At 43.3% G+C, this 17,414-nt stretch overlaps 1 protein-coding gene across 1 annotated transcript; it reads left to right on the top strand.

Moving 5' to 3' along the window:
• The first annotated feature begins 1,163 nt into the window (after nt 1-1,163).
• LOC102305517 lies at nt 1,164-13,818 on the top strand. The gene is made up of 4 exons (XM_005932627.2): nt 1,164-1,520; nt 2,698-3,091; nt 7,384-7,589; nt 10,505-13,818. The coding sequence occupies exons 1-4, from the start codon at nt 1,449-1,451 to the stop codon at nt 10,598-10,600; spliced, it is 768 nt and encodes a 255-aa protein (XP_005932689.1). The 5' UTR covers nt 1,164-1,448; the 3' UTR covers nt 10,601-13,818.
• The last annotated feature ends 3,596 nt before the right edge of the window (nt 13,819-17,414 follow it).

Genomic DNA, 17,414 nt, shown 5'->3' with positions numbered 1-17,414 from the left:
GAGGATGTGTCTGAAAAAGAGAAGGAAATTAGAGGGAAACCAGCTGGGGGGGGTTGTGAGTGAAAGGAGGTGTGTGTAGGTGGGGGGTGTTTTGTTGATCGCTGTGTGGGGCTGTGGCATGAAAAAAGTTAAAGATAAGGGGGAAGGGAAGAAAAACAGAGCACAAGAAGGGCATTAACTGTTAAATATGAAGGAGTGTTTGATGTGTGAGTTTAAAAAAAACCATAGAGACGTGCTGAAGAGGATTTAAAAGTTTTTGATAAAATGTCAAATATAAAGAAAATGTAAAAGAAAGAGAGAAGGCAGGCAGAGGGGACAGCGGTGGAGTTAAAGACAGCAGCATCCTGTCAAGGAGCATGTCTGCACTTGTTGTGGAGGAGGAGAGGGAGGGAGGGACCGGAAGTTAGACAAACCCATCAAAATAAAAGCTAAAGCAAGAACAATGCAAACGCAAAAGTAAATTAAGCACAAATCATTGGATAGGTGACTCAGTCTGCACATAAAGTGAGCCCACATGTGGTGATTTCTATTATATGCACTAACTTTTGCTTTAATGTGTTTTTTTTTACACAGACATTAATTTTTTTGAATCATTAGTGATATTTGTTAAAATAAGTGTTAAAATACATCTTAGTGATTTTATTTTTATGCAAGTCAACTAGAAAGTTTTAGAGTCCAATTTTGCTTAACTTCGTTACTGAATGCGAAAGAGGCATGACACTCACAGATCCTTGGATTGAAATGGGAAAATTCTGTCACAGAAAAGATGGGAAATCTTTTTAAAATATCATATTTGGCAAACAGATAAGGGGGCTTTCTATTAGATTTGAGTGGTGATTGTACACCAGTGTCCAAGAGGGAAGGTGTGTGTTTGGAGGCGGTGATTGGGACTATACAGGTGAGAGGGGGGGGATATTAAATGTAGGGACTATGATTGGGAAAAGGAAAGCAGATATATTGTGTGTCTGAGATGGTTTAGACAATTGCAGAGGAGGGATGGTGGATATATTGGACAAAAGTTGTTGAAGATGAAGTGAAGGAAGACATGCAGAGATGGAGGTAAGCCCCCTGACAGGAGAAGCCGAAAGAGAAAGATGTGTTTATTTTGGTTGTATTGTGTGGAGTTTATTGTGAAAGGCTAGACCGGATGTTTGACCGATCGCGTTTTAAAAGCCGAGACGGACCAGCTCAGACGGAAAACCCTGACAGACAGCAAGCCAGGCAGAACGTAGTCCCGCTACCTGCCCGCTTCACCTCATCTTCATCAATATTATTGTTTTGATGACGTAACCCGAGACAAAAAGAGATTAAAAAAAATTCACCGACTCCATTCACAGCGGGACACCGGGGATGGAGTGACACGGCTTCCTCCGGGCGGACTTTAAACATCTCCGGAGCCTTCTCACCGGCGCATCCACGGTTTCTTTCGGCAGCTTTTATTCCGTCTTATGGCCACCTGTTACCGTCAGGTTCAGACCTGCAGACAGCCTCGCCGCGGATCTTCAGAAAACCTCCACCAAGTAAGCGCTTTCCGCCGGATTTCTCTCTGCAGAAGTTGGCAGCGCAAAGTTGCATCATCTGCCCAGCTGTGGGGATCAGGAGTGCGCTTTAGACTTCACCTGAACGAGCCCGTTTACTTCAAGCTCCTTTCAGATTTTATACTCAAACAGTGCATTTTTACACAGAGTTTTATTTTCTTGTGCAGTGAGCTGATGTTCGCGTTGCTCTGACAGAGACAAGCCCCGACATGTCAGAGCACGAAAAGCTAACAACGTGGCGGTAAAAACATAAATATAAGCTAATTTTGTTTCGCGGCAGTGCGGACAAGTTCGTAAAGTCAACGCTGTTTTTTTTGTTTCTGTGTTTTTTTCCTCTCGTGGATTTTATTTTTAAATTGTCAGTGTTGACTCTGTGCCCGGAAATGAACAACATTGGGTGCATTTGTGGCGACAAAATATTAAATAAACGGTTTTGTTGAGTTTTGTTCGTGCCCCGCTTTCTGCTCGGTGACAGCGAACATCGAAGTGTTCCGCCGTTAAATCAGCGCGCGCGTCCCTGTTCTTCGCTGTGTGAGTTCGCGAGCGCGCTGCCTCGTGCACGGGCGGCACGGATTTGTTTACAAACACAGGTCTCGTGCTCCGAAAATGGAGCCGCTGGTGCCCCCTAGCGGCCTACAGCAGAATATACCGGAGGAAAAATCAGAGGTGCTAAAAATAGATCTGTGGATTTTTATTTTATTTTTTTTAAATCTTCAGTTTACTTGTTTTTACACAGTCCAGCTGCCTCTGTGCGCTCAACAAACTAAAATGATTATTGTCTGACGTATTTTTAGTTGTTATAATAAGTTAATTTACACAGTCTTGTATATTTGCACCTTTAAAAACAACGTAACCTTTAAAAACCAGTAAAAACCTTTTAAAACAATGAAAACTAAAATAACATTGGATATTTATAAAAATGGGCAAAATAATAAAAAATCTATATATGGGAGAGGTCTTAATTTTGAGTCTTTAAGCTTTAGTGCCTGTGTTTATGGAGACTGGGGTGTGTGTTATACTTTCTGATGAATGGCAGCCATAACAAAAACCAAAACCAACGCTGAAACCAATAAAAACAGAACTAAAACTTTAAACTGTAAAAACACAACTGAATTGAAAACTAACACAAAATTTTAAAACTTCTGTCTTCCTTAATTAGGCTACAACTGATATGGCCAGAGCACAGACCATACAGAGCGCTGGAGAAACCCCTGCTGGAGGAAACTCCTCTCTTCCGTGTCACAACACCTGCCGAGTGGAGCTGCCTTGCCCCCTCCACACCTGGCCTGGGATGCTCAATAGTACGACCACCACCCCCTCCTCCTCTGGGACCAGCACTGGTGCCATACACATCCACCACTATCACCATCACCACCATCACCTGCAGCCCATGCAGGCTCTCTATGTGTCGTACCCGCTGTCGTACTCCCACCCAGACGACAACGACGACCCCCGAGTTCACCAGCAGTTACCCGCAGCATCGCCTCCCAACCGGAGGGATTTGAGGTGCAGAGGTGCACCTGCACCCGGTGACGTCTCAGGAGAGCGTTCAGGTAATATTGAATATTTACAGTTTTGCACACAGTGAGTTGTAGCATGGTGTAATATTAAAACTACGTGGGGTAGTTCTACTTGTTTTGACAGGCAGGCAGAAAAGAAGGTTAATGTAACACCAAGCCCGAGTGCGGTGTTAATCATTAACCCTTTCAGCCACAGCCAGAGTGATTCCAACAGAGTAAATGTGGGACATAGTATGTTTGTGTGAAGCCATGTGGGGCACATTCTGTCAGGGATATAGCACAAATACAACAACTCTTGTTCAACAACTCAGGGAAGCTAAACTTTGTCTTGTGCAGTACACTTATGCAGATCAATCCATCCCCTGATAAATCTTTTTGAGCTGCAGGTTTTTCCCAGTTTTCATTATATGCAATTTTGGGACTATTTTTTCTAACAAACGTCTCCTCCTGGTGATTTAGACTGCTCGTCTTCATATGTGGTCTGTCTGCTGTAAAGACTTTAGGGATGTTACAGCAAGTGTTTGTCGAAGGGTGTGTCTGTGGCACCGTGGTGCATTTTGATCACTTTATGTTGTATGAATTCACATATAAACCATCCAGTCTGCCCCAAACTTCTCATGTGCGATAAGAGTCCCAACCCGAAAACATCTGCATACCACCACTGAGTCGCAGCGCCACCTAGCAGCAACAGAAGCACACTTAAAACAGATTATATTATTTCAGCTTGCAGCTTTAATTGAAGCTTTATTTCTTTTAATTTGTGGTAGTTTTTAACATATTCCAGAAAAGAAAAAGTCTCTGTCTTACAGTGTAACAGATCAAAATGTCAGAATCTGTCTCAGTTTGTCTCGGCTGGTCAGGTGAGCCTTAGCAAATCTGATTTTAAAAGCCGCTGCAGCAGGAAGCAAGCTGCATGTATACACAACGAGCAGTAGCGGTTGTGATCAGATGTGACTCAGCCACAACCACACGCAAGTGTTTGCCTTCCAGACCCCCACCCTTAAGTAAACACCAGCGTTATCAGTTAGCAGGAGAGTATCGGTTGGTTATGTGTTTACTGGAGCCGTGGCTTTATTTACTTGACATGAGTTTGTTTGGGCAGCGCTGATGAGTGGGGACAGGTGGAGGGTAGAGATGAGATGTGCTCCAGCTGTCGCAGGGATCAACATGTGGTCCCTCTTTGGCAGAGTGACCTTGAGGCCAGCTGGCCTTTATGCTGATCTTTCAAGAAGCTGCCCAAGGCACCACAGACGCCTCAAACTGCTCAGAGTTTATGGCGCAAGGCCGGATTCATTTCAGGGGACATTAGAGTCGCTGCCACTTTGTAATATTAGTAAAAAGGGCTCTGAAAGCTCATTGTGCTGCTGTCGCTCTGAATAAGGTGTCTGTGATAAGATGTTGATTTGTGCCTGAGGCTGTTTAAGACATTCAGCCCTCCGCTTCAGAAAGAAAATCACCTCTCCGGGCGATTCAGGAATCAGGTGAAGTAAGCCCAAGAGTCTGTATCCTGGAGGAAAATTTATCAGAAAGGTGAATTCAGGTGAGGCTGCAGAAGTGGCTCAGCAGGTTTGACTTTAACCCATGCTGTTGTGACAGGGCTGTAGCAATGTAAACAAATATCTTACCATCCTCCTCCTCCTCCTCTCTCAGCTGTAGTTCAGCTGTGCATGCAGGCATGTTGAGACATGTCCCCGCCTGCAATAAAGAAACAATCTGCAGTTTCCTCCTCATGAGAGGCTCAGCCCGGCAGCACAGAGTCAGGTCAGCCTGTCAGTGTGTCACCAGCAGGAAATGAGGCCAAAGAGTCAAAGCTGCAGGGATTTATTCAGTTAGTTTTTTTTTTTTAATTATTATTTAAAAAAACAGCTTTACAAAAGTCGGTTTATCAGATTAAAAGTTTGCTAAGCAGGCTTATGAGTCAATCATTAAGCCAGTTAATGGGCAAGTGGATTTGTTATTCAGTGAGTGGGTAAGTTGATTATTCAGCTATCTGCACAGAAACCGAGTTAATCAATTAGTCGTAAAGCTGTAATAATTATTGAGCCATCATCAGTCAGCCAATTATTTAATAAACCAGAGGGTCAGACTGTTTTCACACATGAATGTTGGATGATTCCTGGTCAGGATGCTTTACAGCAGGAAGTAGTCCGCTTCAAATGTTCTGTCGCTGCAGGAAGTACTTTAGGTGAGAGAGACACCTGAATAGCTGCTATTCACACATCACCGCAATCAAACATTACACAGATTTTTTTTCTTTATCTTTTACCAGGAAGCTGACAGGTTAAAGACCGGATAATGTGCCAGATTTTTATGCTTTCAGGTGATGTCTAGGAAAGTTTGTGGCCGCGAGTCTTAAAATGGTTTACTCATTAGTTAATTGCTCCAAAGCTCGCAGCGAGTCATCAAGGTGAGATAGTTTGCTTTGCCGTACAATGCGCTCCTTTGCGGTCACGTCATTCGCGTGCTCGTGTGCAGCGCATTTGCTTAGGTTGTGTATTTGTTAAGGAAACAATGTTTCAGAGCTTCCAGCGCAGTCAGCGGAAATTCAGTGAACTAGATAGTTCCCAGTTCCCTGTTTTGCTCTTCTCTGTTTCGGTTCATCTGCAGGTATCTGTTTCTTATACGGGTGTTATAAAAGTAAAGACACTGCATTACAGACGTCCACGGTATCGTGTCACGGGACATCCTCCCATAACGTTATGGCCATATTAGCCTGATGAGAGCTGTACTGCTTAAAGATCATTAGAAATGGTGGTTTTGGAGGCTTGTTGCATCCCAAGCTTATAGATATTAGTGAAATATTAATAACAGAACTAAAGTAGGTAGAGTTATCCAGCTCACCATTAAGCCTTCTGCCTCCCCCGTCGGTGTGTCTTTAGGTTTAGTCTGAGGTTTTTAATGCCACCCCCTCTTCACCTCACCCACCCCTTCTGTCTCTAGTGGCTCCCACACTTAACTGGTCAAGGGGGTCTCTCTGTCACCTTGTCACCCCATCAGCCTATCAGAGGGACAGGTTCGTCTAGAAACCCGCCCCCTTTCCTCTAGGTCATCCTATCACAGCTCGGCCCCCTGTGCTGTCTTCCAATCGCACGCAGATGTCTCCAGGAGTGCTGCCTCAGAGTTACCTTGGCAACAAGCCAGGGTTTTCCTGTTTGTGTTTTTTTTTTTTTTTTCCTCGCCGCTCTCTCTTTTCTCTCTTCCTCTCTCTCTCTCTCTCGCCGTCTCACTCCGTCTCTCTCTGTCTAGTCACCTGCATCTTTAAAGGATAAGTTATAATCCTCCTAGCAAAGTGGATGCTGCGGTTGCCGGGGGCGCCACCGGCGCTCGGCGTTGTGCCGGAGACAGGGGTTGTTTCAAAGAAGCTGTGTGATTGGACGAAGTAGAAAACAAGCCGGGGAACCAAAGGTGTGCCGTAGGGAGGTCACAGAAGGCATCTGTTCAGCTTTTAGAGACGAGTTATTCAAACCAAAGAGGCTGAAATCTAAAATCGAAACAAGCCAGAAGATGATTAACTTTTAATTAGTTCATCTGCATCAAAATTAAAAGACTGAGGTAGTTAAAGTATTTATCCGGTTACGATGCTTTCCACACTATGAAAAAGGATTTAAGAAACACTTAAACCAAAATGCACAAAGTAAGTACAGATATGTAAATGAAAAGGATAAGATGATATATATCGAGTTTTCTTAAAGTCATAATATCTCAAACAGATTCAGGTCTGATTTTAGTTTGGATTCTCACGACCGAGGAATCAGACTGGAGGCTCAGGTATCTGCTTGTCCAAGAAAACAAAACAAAAAACATTCTGTAAACACAACAAACACACAAAAGCTCTCTATGCCAGACTTATTAAGCAGATTAAGAGATTACTCTCCCAAGTTCCATGAAGAGGAAGATAAGTCACCCCATCAGCCTCCTCCTTAAGAAATTTGTATGTTTGTCGGTCTGTGTGAGAAAACGAAACATTTATTTTTAGCCTGATTTACTCTCAGAGGTCAAGAAAATCCACCTCCTCTGCCTCTTTTCCCACTGAAATGCATAAAATTTAAATTATTATGATTCCCCTGGATGTAATTTTTAATCTGGTTTTCCTCTGTGGAGGAGTTCAGTGTCTGTGTGGGCACACATCCCCTCTGACTTAACCTGTCTGCACAAGGAGGCCATTAATGTATGCTGCTTGTTGACAATCAATTGATGATAATCAGAAACTCTGCAGGAGCTTCTGGCCGTTCACACGTGAACATTTCTTCTCACTTGAGAGGCAGATGGAGTTCATGGGGAAGGTAAAAATAAATTCTTATATGCAGTTTTCTTTTCTTCTGCAGACTCGAGCAGACAGGAGCTCCAGCAGCCCTCCAGCCGGCTGCGACCTCAGTCTAACATGTTGCCCCGAAATGAGCGGCCATCCTGGGCTTCGCCTCGCCGCAGAGCTCCTGGGGGAGAAGCAGTGCAGGAGCAGGAGATCAGGAGGGTGGCGAACCAGCTGAGGACAATTGGAGATGAGCTGAACGTCACGCTCCTCCGCAGAGCGGTAAGGAGGGTGACGGGAAATAACTGGGCTCAGTTTTAACCTTTAACCCTAAAGTCGCTGAGCTGTTTTGGCGACTGCAATGGGGTTTTTTTCAGTGTGGAGTTGATGGTGACGTAAGTGCGAAGTGCTTTCTAGTCCTTGAAAGCAGCGCAGTTACATCGATTCTTTCCCCCGCCCTGCTCTTTCATTGTTATCAGGTTTATAAGTGGATGTGAGTTCAATGAGTAATTGCACGTGTCCATAAGAGCGAAGAGAGATCGATATTTGTGAGTGCGAGCGAGTGGATCAATTACAACTGTGTGCGCTCCTATCTCCATCTTTTATTCATTGTTTGCTCCTGTTCATTAGTTATCTGTTTTCTATCTGGGCAGCAGGGAAGGACCCACAGTTAGTCGCTGGATGTTAGCAGATCATGTCAGATTTTAAAAGTAAAAGCCCTTAGTTGTTTCAATACATTTTTTGCCATGAAGGAGCATCCACACAGGAAGTGACTTAGAGCAACCTGGTGCCCAAAGACTCTGTAGTGACTGAGTTTCAGCAAGTACAAGGGAGCAGGTGTAAAATAATGAATGCTGCAAGGCCATAGTTAAACTTTTCTCACCCTGAAGCAAGTGAGGCGAGGGAAGCAGTTGTAGCAAAGGATACTGTTGATACATGAGGGTGTGGCAGATACGTTAGATGGTAGCCTAGGCAACAGCTGCTCCATAAGAAGTTGCTTTATGTGTGCACTAAATGCCACTGTTAGTTGAAGTTAGGGGGGCAGGGATAGCTCAGTAGGTAGAGTGGTTGCACCATGATCGGAAGGTTGGGGGTTCAACTCCACTGAATGGCAACCCTGAGGTACCCCGGGCGCTGCCCACTGCTTCACTGGGTGAATGGGTTAAATGCAGAGGAGTAATTTCCCTACGGGGACTAACACATACACATTACACATTACATTACACGTTACAATGTGCTTTAAAATATGCATTTTTTTTCAAAATAAAAGCCACTGTTAGTTGAAGAAAGTAATCAGAAAGATCAGGTATTTCATATTTTCAAAATAAAATCCATTATTTTGTTAAACTGTTGTTGTTTTCAAAATAAAAGCCTTCAGTTATATATGGGAAGTTATTAGGATGCTTTAATTCTGCTGGATTTTTCAAATTACAAGTCCCTTGTAGATATCAAACCCTCGGAATGGTCATAATTATGTCAGAGTTTCACAATAAGAGCCCCAAGTTAGTTATAAATGAAGAATAAAAGCACAATAAAGGCCTTGTGTCTAGTATTTGTTTTTTTTCAGCTGCAGGTAAGAAACTAAGACCTGCAATAGCAGCAATCCTGAGGTTTCTCCAGAATTTGCATCATCTAGCTCTTTCTTCTTTCTCTCCTTTCATTCAGAAATTAGGTCACACATGGAGCTCTTTAATCCTTTTTTTTTCTTCCTTTTGTCTGAATGACAGCGTTCTCCTCCCTTTACTGTCTGTTTCTTTTGATTGTTATTTCTTTATCTCGCTCTCTCTCCGGCCCCGCCCTGCCTCTGTGCTCTACATCGCGTGAGGAGTCGGCAGTGACCTCCCCCCCCCTCCCCTCCTCCTCCCTCCCACCTCCTCTCCCCTCTCACTCCCTCACCATCCCGCCTTTTGCACACAAACAAAGATGACGTCACCTCCTCCTGGCTCGCACTCAGACATGAGTTGCTCACTTTATGAGGATGTAGCCACCCACCCGCCTCCCCGTGTACTCCTCCTTGCAGACAAGTGCAGCAGGTTTCAGGGTTTGCTTCTCGTGTAACTGTCTGCCGCTCTGTCTTCACACTGAGAGAGATACTTCAGTCTCCGGGGGAAACTGAGGAAACTGTGCGTGTTGTTTATGATCTAGTCAGTTTTTCTGAACGAGCACTTTGAAACAAAAGCAATGAGGAAAGGGAGGAAGGAGGGATGGAGGTTGCAAAGGAAGCATATAGGGAGGTGTAACCACAACCACAGCCACAGAGGTTCATCGTCCTCCACACAGGAACACTCTTGTTTTCCTCGTGTTCGGGCTCAGCGCTCCTCATTATTAGTCTTTCTCTCCATTTATCTCTTTCTGGCCACTTCTTGTTTCAGAAGCATAAATTTATTAATATTTTAAAAACATGAAAACAAATCAAAAAGCAGGAAAAGGCACCTTTCATAGCTCAACATGGAAACATCTAAATGCATCTATATATTTTTTTTGTCCATTCAAGAATTAATAAGAGAGAATTTTCCTTTAGTAGATGTTATTCTTTGTCACAGTGGGGTTGACGTATGTGTCTTTTCTGGTTACTTCTCTTCCTAGGAGTAAGACAATGGCACATTTATGTTCAATCATGTGACATTTGTGTCCAATAACACGGTGACTTTGTCAGATTAGGCGATTACAGCGTCACGAGTACTTGCCATGTCACGACGGGGCTACCTCTGCAGGATAAGCGGTTTCTGAGCAGCATCCACTGAGCCTGAGTTAACCTTTGCACCTAAGAAGTTAAAAATGGGATTAAATAACTGGGCAGATGTTTGCAGCTGATATGATTTGAGTAAATCGAGGTTAAACATGATTCTGGTATATAAACGTTCTCTTCATTCAGAGAGGTGTCTGCACAGTTTTCTTCATAATCTTCAACCAATGTAGCATCTCTGAAAGTTCATAAATGATCAGCTGACATCGTTTATATAGTTTCAATCACTTTGTTGTTGCTGCTGCTCCTCCGTGTGTCAACAAGGGCATCTGGAGACAATATTGACTTGCATGAAGCTGCAGCCATGTGATTAAGTCTCTTCTATGAGCTGTTTCGGGGTCATTTTGTCAATGCATGCGCATTTTTAGCATCTAAAAAGGTCAGTTGTTGAATAATGAAATGTTGCTGAATCTTATTTGGACTTCATTTGGTCTTTTCCTTCTCCCTCCAGCACGGCGGCCCTCACTGGCACGACTTCAGAGACGTCTGCCGAGGCCTCCTCAGCTTCATCACCCAGACTCTCAGCACTCTCTACAGGCTCACATAGACTTGCTGTAGCGAACAAGACAACCCGGACTGGCTGCTGCTCTTCATCGTCACTCACACCTGGAGCTGCGACTGAAAACATCCGTTGAACAAAAGAGGCGTTGGGAAGATGAAAGCAGCAGCTGGATCGGGCTGCTTCCTGTGGAAACTGGACCCTGCCTGTCCGTCTGACTGCCTGTCAGTCAGCCCGTCAGCCCGTCTGCTGGTACGGACCGCTGCTGATGGACTGACCTGTATATTTTGTAAAATTGTTATTATTATTTTTTCTCAATGTCGTGTCTCGGGGCTCAGCTCTTTATGTAGCAGGTGTGACTCAGCTCGTGTGAGTCGAAGTGTATGTGTGTGTGCACACATGGAAGATGTGGGTCAAACAGAAGCTGTGAGGTCCTTAGAAAAGTTTAAAGCCACTAAAGTGTATGAGGTATGTGAACCTCTGAGCCTTAGCCCTAATTCCAACCCCGTGCTGTCAGAGTTTGGGATTTGTGATGCTCTTCCAGGGTTAAAGTACAGAAATGATATTTAAAATTAGGATGGTAAATCTTTTGATTTTAATATCAGCTGGAGGATGCAAAATCATTTCAGTTTCAATAGACTGCATCTCTCCAGCTCTTCCCTCTGAATATATAAAAAATTGTGTTTTTCTGCTGCGGTGTTCAGCATTACAGGACTGTCAAAGGCACGATTTGACCCTCGTCTGATGTGTGCGTGTTGCCGTTGTGTCTTTATCGTGCAACCTGTGTCCCTCTTCTTATAAACTGTGAAAACTGGGCGCTGTGGTTGCATCGCAGGGAAAAACAAAACGGAGCGAAGCACAGACCGAAACCTTTCTCTCAATCTGCTTCATGTCAGTGTACAATGTGCCTTTCTGCTTGGCGCTCTGTTGAGGTCTAATCTCCAACACCAGGACAATCAGCCCCCCCCCACACACACACAGAGTGAATAAAACACACTTAATGTTGGAGTGGCTTGTTTGCAGTCACTGGATTCGAGCGTTCACATTGCATTCAAACGTTCCAGCTTCACTCGCTCGCCCGCCTGTGTTGACAGTGTTCATAGTTACTTGATCAACTGTAAATATTCTTTTGGAAGATGAAACTTATCCCAATCCAAAGGTTTGGATGGAGACTTGGAAGATGTTTTGTTTTTTATGTTGTAACTGTAGAGCAAGTCTGAATTTAAATCCAGTGGATTTGGGAAGATATCAGCAAAAGAGAAATATATGATTTGGATCTTTATGATTGTTGGAAAGTATTCGATGATGTTTGTCAAGTGAGCCCTCTGGTTGTGGGATTATTTTCATTGTAGTTTAAAAAGCGGGGGGAGGGGGGGGGTCGATTGCTCGTATTAAGAGCATAATTTATTTTGAAAAGTAGCCTAGCTGTAGCATGGTTTTTGTTTGGGGTTTTTTATGTTATTGTTTGTTTTTTTCACACATTCCTGATCAAAAACTTTAATTTAAGCGCTACTTGAGTTGAAACAGTTAAAAAACGGACTGATTTAGAAATCACCCACAGTGAAAACACTCATTCATGCAGAAACACTCTCAGCAGTACTGTGTTAGAAAGCATTACAAACGGCCTCACTCACACTCTGTTCTCTGCTGTCTTTGGCCACGAAGCAAATGTGAAAAATGAGACGTGAGGAGCATTACTGAACCATGTGAAAGCCACATTTGTGAATATGAAATGAGATGGGGAAGAAATGGTACCAAAAAGTTTCCCTTTAGCCTCTTTTAAAGCACAAAGAAGAAGAAATGTGCCGTCGCAGGCTCATAGCAATACTCAGTGTTTAGCAGCTTGAATCGACTGGGCCGAACCAAACGGACGCCGAGTCGTCTGTGACGATTTTCTTTGTAAATTTATTTCCAAAACCGTGTGATTTCTGTTTTTATTCGACAGCTGTAGTGCTGCTGGTGCTACACATGCTCAAGAATGCAGATTGATGTACTGTAACGTACTTTGGATTAAAGTGCCCACTTATCGGTTTTCATTTTATTTCAGGAAACGTGGGGCCTTTCAGCCTGTCTGAAACGCCGCTCTCACTCGGCCGTTTTCTACGTTTTTAGCACGGGGCCTTGTTTTTAAGACTTTTGAAAGCCTTTGTGTATAAAGTCGTAACGATACCACAGCCTGTAGTTCAGCTGACTCTGAGCTGAGCAGAGGTTAAACCGCTCGCTCCGTAGACTCTCCTTCACAGCCTGTATATTTATATTTGTCCGGCCTTTTGCTCGCAGTGCTTTTAGCCGTGTTTGCCGTCATCAGAGCGGCCGGTGAACTCTGCGAGCTCGCAGCTGATGTTTCTCCTGGTTTAGCGCTCGCCTCTTTCCTACCAGCAAAGCTCAGTGTCGGTCGGCCAGTCACATGCAGTTTGTATTTGCTGTTTTCAACTTTTTTTCTATTGTAAAATTTCTACATGAATTTTGTACTTTTTTTGTTTTTATACAATAAAGATAAGAATAAATATTTTTCCGTGTTTGGAGTTTGATTTCTAAGTTTTATCAGGAAAGTGGGATGAATGATGTGTCCTTCAGGTCCTATGCTGTTTTCTAGTTTCACATTTTTACTCTTTGACTCTGCTAGAGTAGCTTTGCATGATTCAGTTCAAAATAATCCACATTTGTGTTATACCACACCTTTCCTCAGGCCTTTAGTTCATTACCTGTTTCACACAAGTGATTTTAACTCCAGGAGCTCCAGAGCTAAAAGTAAAAACATAAAATTCTCTTGAGTCTAAAGCCTGAGCTTCTAACTCACAGGGTTTACTTCTTTATGCAGTACTGTGCAAAAGTCTTTAGCCACCTGTAGTTTCTTAATACTTTAGTATGAAAATCGAAATAATGTGCAGGGATTTTTTTTAAACATCTGCAAACATACACAAAAGTACAGTTTATGAGACAAAAACACAAAAGCACATTTCCAACAAGCCTGAAAGTCGATACTTGGTATGACCCTCTTTATTCTCCTGGCATCTTTCTCTACATTTATTTAATTATTCTGCAGGAAAAGGTCTCCAGGATTCTTAAAGGACATTCAAAGTTCTTTGGCTGCCTTTTGTTCTGCTCTTTGTCAGGACGATCTCACACTTTTTATAATAACGATGAGGTCCGGGCTCTGGGGAGGCCAACTAATGGCTGACCATTCTGTTTTCTTCTATCCTCACATGCTTTTGCTCCCCTGGCAGTGTGTTTGGGATAACTATCATACTGAAATATGATTACGTTTCCAATCAGATGCTTTTCCAGAGGATCCTGCATCTGATTTTACAGTCAAATTTGATGCTACTTTTCTTTTTTAGAAGAAGAAGAAAGTGTACTTTATTGGTCCCCGTGGGGAAAATCCCTCTCTGCATTTAACCCATTCACTCAGTGAAGCAGTGGGCAGCCATTGGGCGCCCGGGGAGCAGTGTGTAGGGACGGTACCTTGCTCAGGGGTACCTCAGGGTAGCTGTTCAGGGGAATCGAACCCCCGACCTTCCGATCATGGGGCCACCACTCTACCTACTGAGCTATCCCTGCCCAATTATTCATATTTCCATCAGTTTTGATAGAAGTTTGGCTGCATGTAGACAGTCACTGTTGTACCTCTCACCTGACCTCCCAAATTACTTGAATCAAAAAATTTGCAATGTGGATGCATAACTCCAGAAGACCTGTTGGCCCTGAGCCTCAAGCCTATCCCAGCTGCCGTAGGATGAGAGGTGGCATACACACCACCAGATAAACCTACCTCACTAACTGTATGTCTTTATACTGTGGGAGGAAACCAGAGTACTCACCCACGCAGACAACATGTAAACTCTCCACAGGAAGGACCTGTTGACCACTGCACCACCGTGCTTGGGGGTGGGAAGAGTTTTAAATGATTTCTTTGCGAAGTTGACTGTCACATGTAGACACAACACATGCTCATCACTGGAGTTTGGTTCTTGTAAAAATGTTTTAATGATTCATTGGTTAGTGTGCATTGGCTTAACAAACAAAACAACATTCCCCTGGAAATTGTCAGGTACAAGGACTGGACTGAAAATGAGTGAACAAGCAGCCAAATGTCTAAACAACTATTATTCAAGAACAGTTTAAGACTGAGGAGAAAGTCTGGGCCCTTGGAGGCAAAATGTAAAGAAATGAGGGGTGGCTTGAGAACTTTGTTCATATCTGTTCCCAGATTTTAGGATTTGTCTGTTTTCATGCAACTGACAGATTATTAAGCTGCTGTTTGTTCAGCTTTAATTATCACCTTACAATGATTTCATACTGCCTTTAAGGTCTAAAGATAAAGACTGTCTGCAGGCTTATTAGCTTAAAGCTAATACATAAAGGGTGCCGAGGTGTGTACGTTGGCAGATGCTCACTTAATTCTCTCTCGTGGTGATGTAATGTAAGAAAATACATTTAAAGCTAATAATAAATCCGTTTAAATAACCAGCGTCGCACTAATATTAGCAGGAAGCCCAGCTGGAAGCTTGTAGTTTCATTTTGATTTGTGGGATGACATCACTCTGGTGATACAGGCGAGGACAGCAGCACCGTTTTAGGATGTTGTTCATCAGATGTTTACAGATGTTGGCGCTCTGTGGCTCTGCGTGACAGCGGGTGGTGGACATCTGGAGCAGATTAGCAGACATGAGGTCGAGACCCTCGCTGCTCACAGACACACCACAAGTGTTTACAGCGATTATCAATGCAACAATCTGACACCAGATCAGGACTGAAATACGTACGCAGGCACATGTTTGGGGGCTTCTAAAGAGGCCATGTGTGACTCCTCTGTCATTTAATGTTTACTCTGAGATATTGATATTAAATTTACTTCATCAGTTATCAGTTTTAGGATTGTTTGCTGTGTGGTTGATTCATTTTTTAAAAATGTAATAAAGTGCAATTTTTCTTTAGACTTCCTCTTAGCAGTGCACTGATGATGTAACAGGCTAGCTTTAGTTAAAGAAGAGTGTGTAAACTCAGTGCATGAAAAAAATAAAAGCCATTTTATTTATAGAAACCTTATTTTATTTAACCATTATTTAAGTCATATTTAAAGACAAAGGAAAAGTAAAATAAAATTTCTGGGCGCTGGAGCCTCTCCTGGCTCTCTGTATGTTAGCCCTTGTGATTGGCTGGCGGCCTGTCCAGGCTGCATTCACCTGGACTGGGATAGCTCATGTGGTAGGTGCTACATTAGGGCTGTTGGCTTCAGATCCACTGTTCAGTTTGTTTGTTTGTTCCCTGCGTGCACTCCAGCTTCCTCCCACAGTCCAAAGACATGCAATTAACTGCTAAAAGAGTTCTGGTGAGCCTTTACACTGTTCAGCCACACTAACACTGGAAGCCACGATGACTGAAACAATGTTTATGGCACTCCTGATTATTGATTTAAGCATAGTTCTTTATATTTCCGTGAATCTTTTGGCAAAGTTTCATATTCAGATATCAAATTCAGAAAATTCAGTGTACACAAACACAACAATAATAACTGCATCAGTGATACTGAGCAAGGAGGTTGTTTCAAGTTTCAAGTCTAGTGAAAAATATAAATACCGCTGAAGTGGCAGACGCTTGTATTGAACACGACCAGTTAGAAGTAATGATGTCAGCGTATGACGTAGCACATGTTTCTGTTAAATCAAGATATTTTAAGGTTGTTAAGCCGACCTGTGGCACATCAGGACATGTTTTACGAATTTATGAGACTAAATGGATAAAGAAAAAATATTTGGGCGATCAACTGGAATTGGAAATGACTGTTAGTTGGAGCCTTGATACATTTTACATAATCCACAAAAGACACAACTTTATCAGAGACAGACCTGCTGCTGAGCCCACACACACACACACACACACACACACACACACACACACACACACACACACACACACACACACACACACACACACACACACACACTGTCTGTTACTGAGTCAACAGGCAGCACTGGAACTAGATAGCCTCACTAAAACTGCTCAGCACAAAGAGCCAATCACTTAGCTCTGAGAGTAAAACTCGGGATGTGATTGGCTGCCACAATAGGCACTTGGTTTTTGCTGCTAAGTGGAGGCCGAAACGGAGAGAGTGACCACACAGCAGGAGCACCGGGCTGGGATTTAACTGTGTGTGGGGGGAGAAGAAGAAAAAGAAGAAGGAGGAGGAGGAGAGGACAGAAAGAAGGAGGATGAGAGAAGAAGGGGATGGAGAGAAAGAGATAAAGTGCAGTGGAGTCAGCATGTAGTCCTGAGAGCACGGAGAGTGAAATGAATGTGTGTGTTGGTAGATAAGAGTTTAGGTTTAATTAAAGGGGCAGAATGAGCTTAAAGGGACCTTCCATAATTAATCTGCTTTGCTAATCCCGGGAAAAGAGCAGCACCCGTGCTGCCTAATCGCCCCTCTGGTTTCATCACAAGGCTCGGCTTGTTTTGGTGCTCTATAGCCCTCAATCAGACAAAAACACGACACCACTCAAAAGTACGCGGAGTTACTCCATACGTGGGTATTTTTCCGCACCCGGACTCAACCTCGTTTTTCATTCTCCTCGTTCTGCGTTGAACTTGCAGTGAACCCCGTGTGTGAATAGACCCGGTCCCATCTTAATTTAAAAATATGTTCATTTCTGCAGCAGGAGCCAAGAACAAGTGTGAGTCAAGGGATAGAAATATCTCCGTCTTGAGTTCTGACAGAATCAGACTAATACCAATTTGACATGACGGCTTTTATGTGGGGCAAGTTACAGCTGCCCGAGATTCTTGTTTACTTTTTCATAAAACCCCTTGAATGAGTGTTAGAGCTGTTCTACAAACGCAGATACAAGTCCCACATTAGTCTTAC

This window comes from Haplochromis burtoni, unplaced genomic scaffold (genome assembly GCF_018398535.1).
Source record: "Haplochromis burtoni strain Fernald_Lab_line unplaced genomic scaffold, NCSU_Asbu1 Contig_153, whole genome shotgun sequence".
Classification (NCBI taxonomy): domain Eukaryota; kingdom Metazoa; phylum Chordata; class Actinopteri; order Cichliformes; family Cichlidae; genus Haplochromis; species Haplochromis burtoni.
Note: the sequence above shows the minus strand (reverse complement) of the source record. Positions and strands in the feature narration are given on the sequence as shown.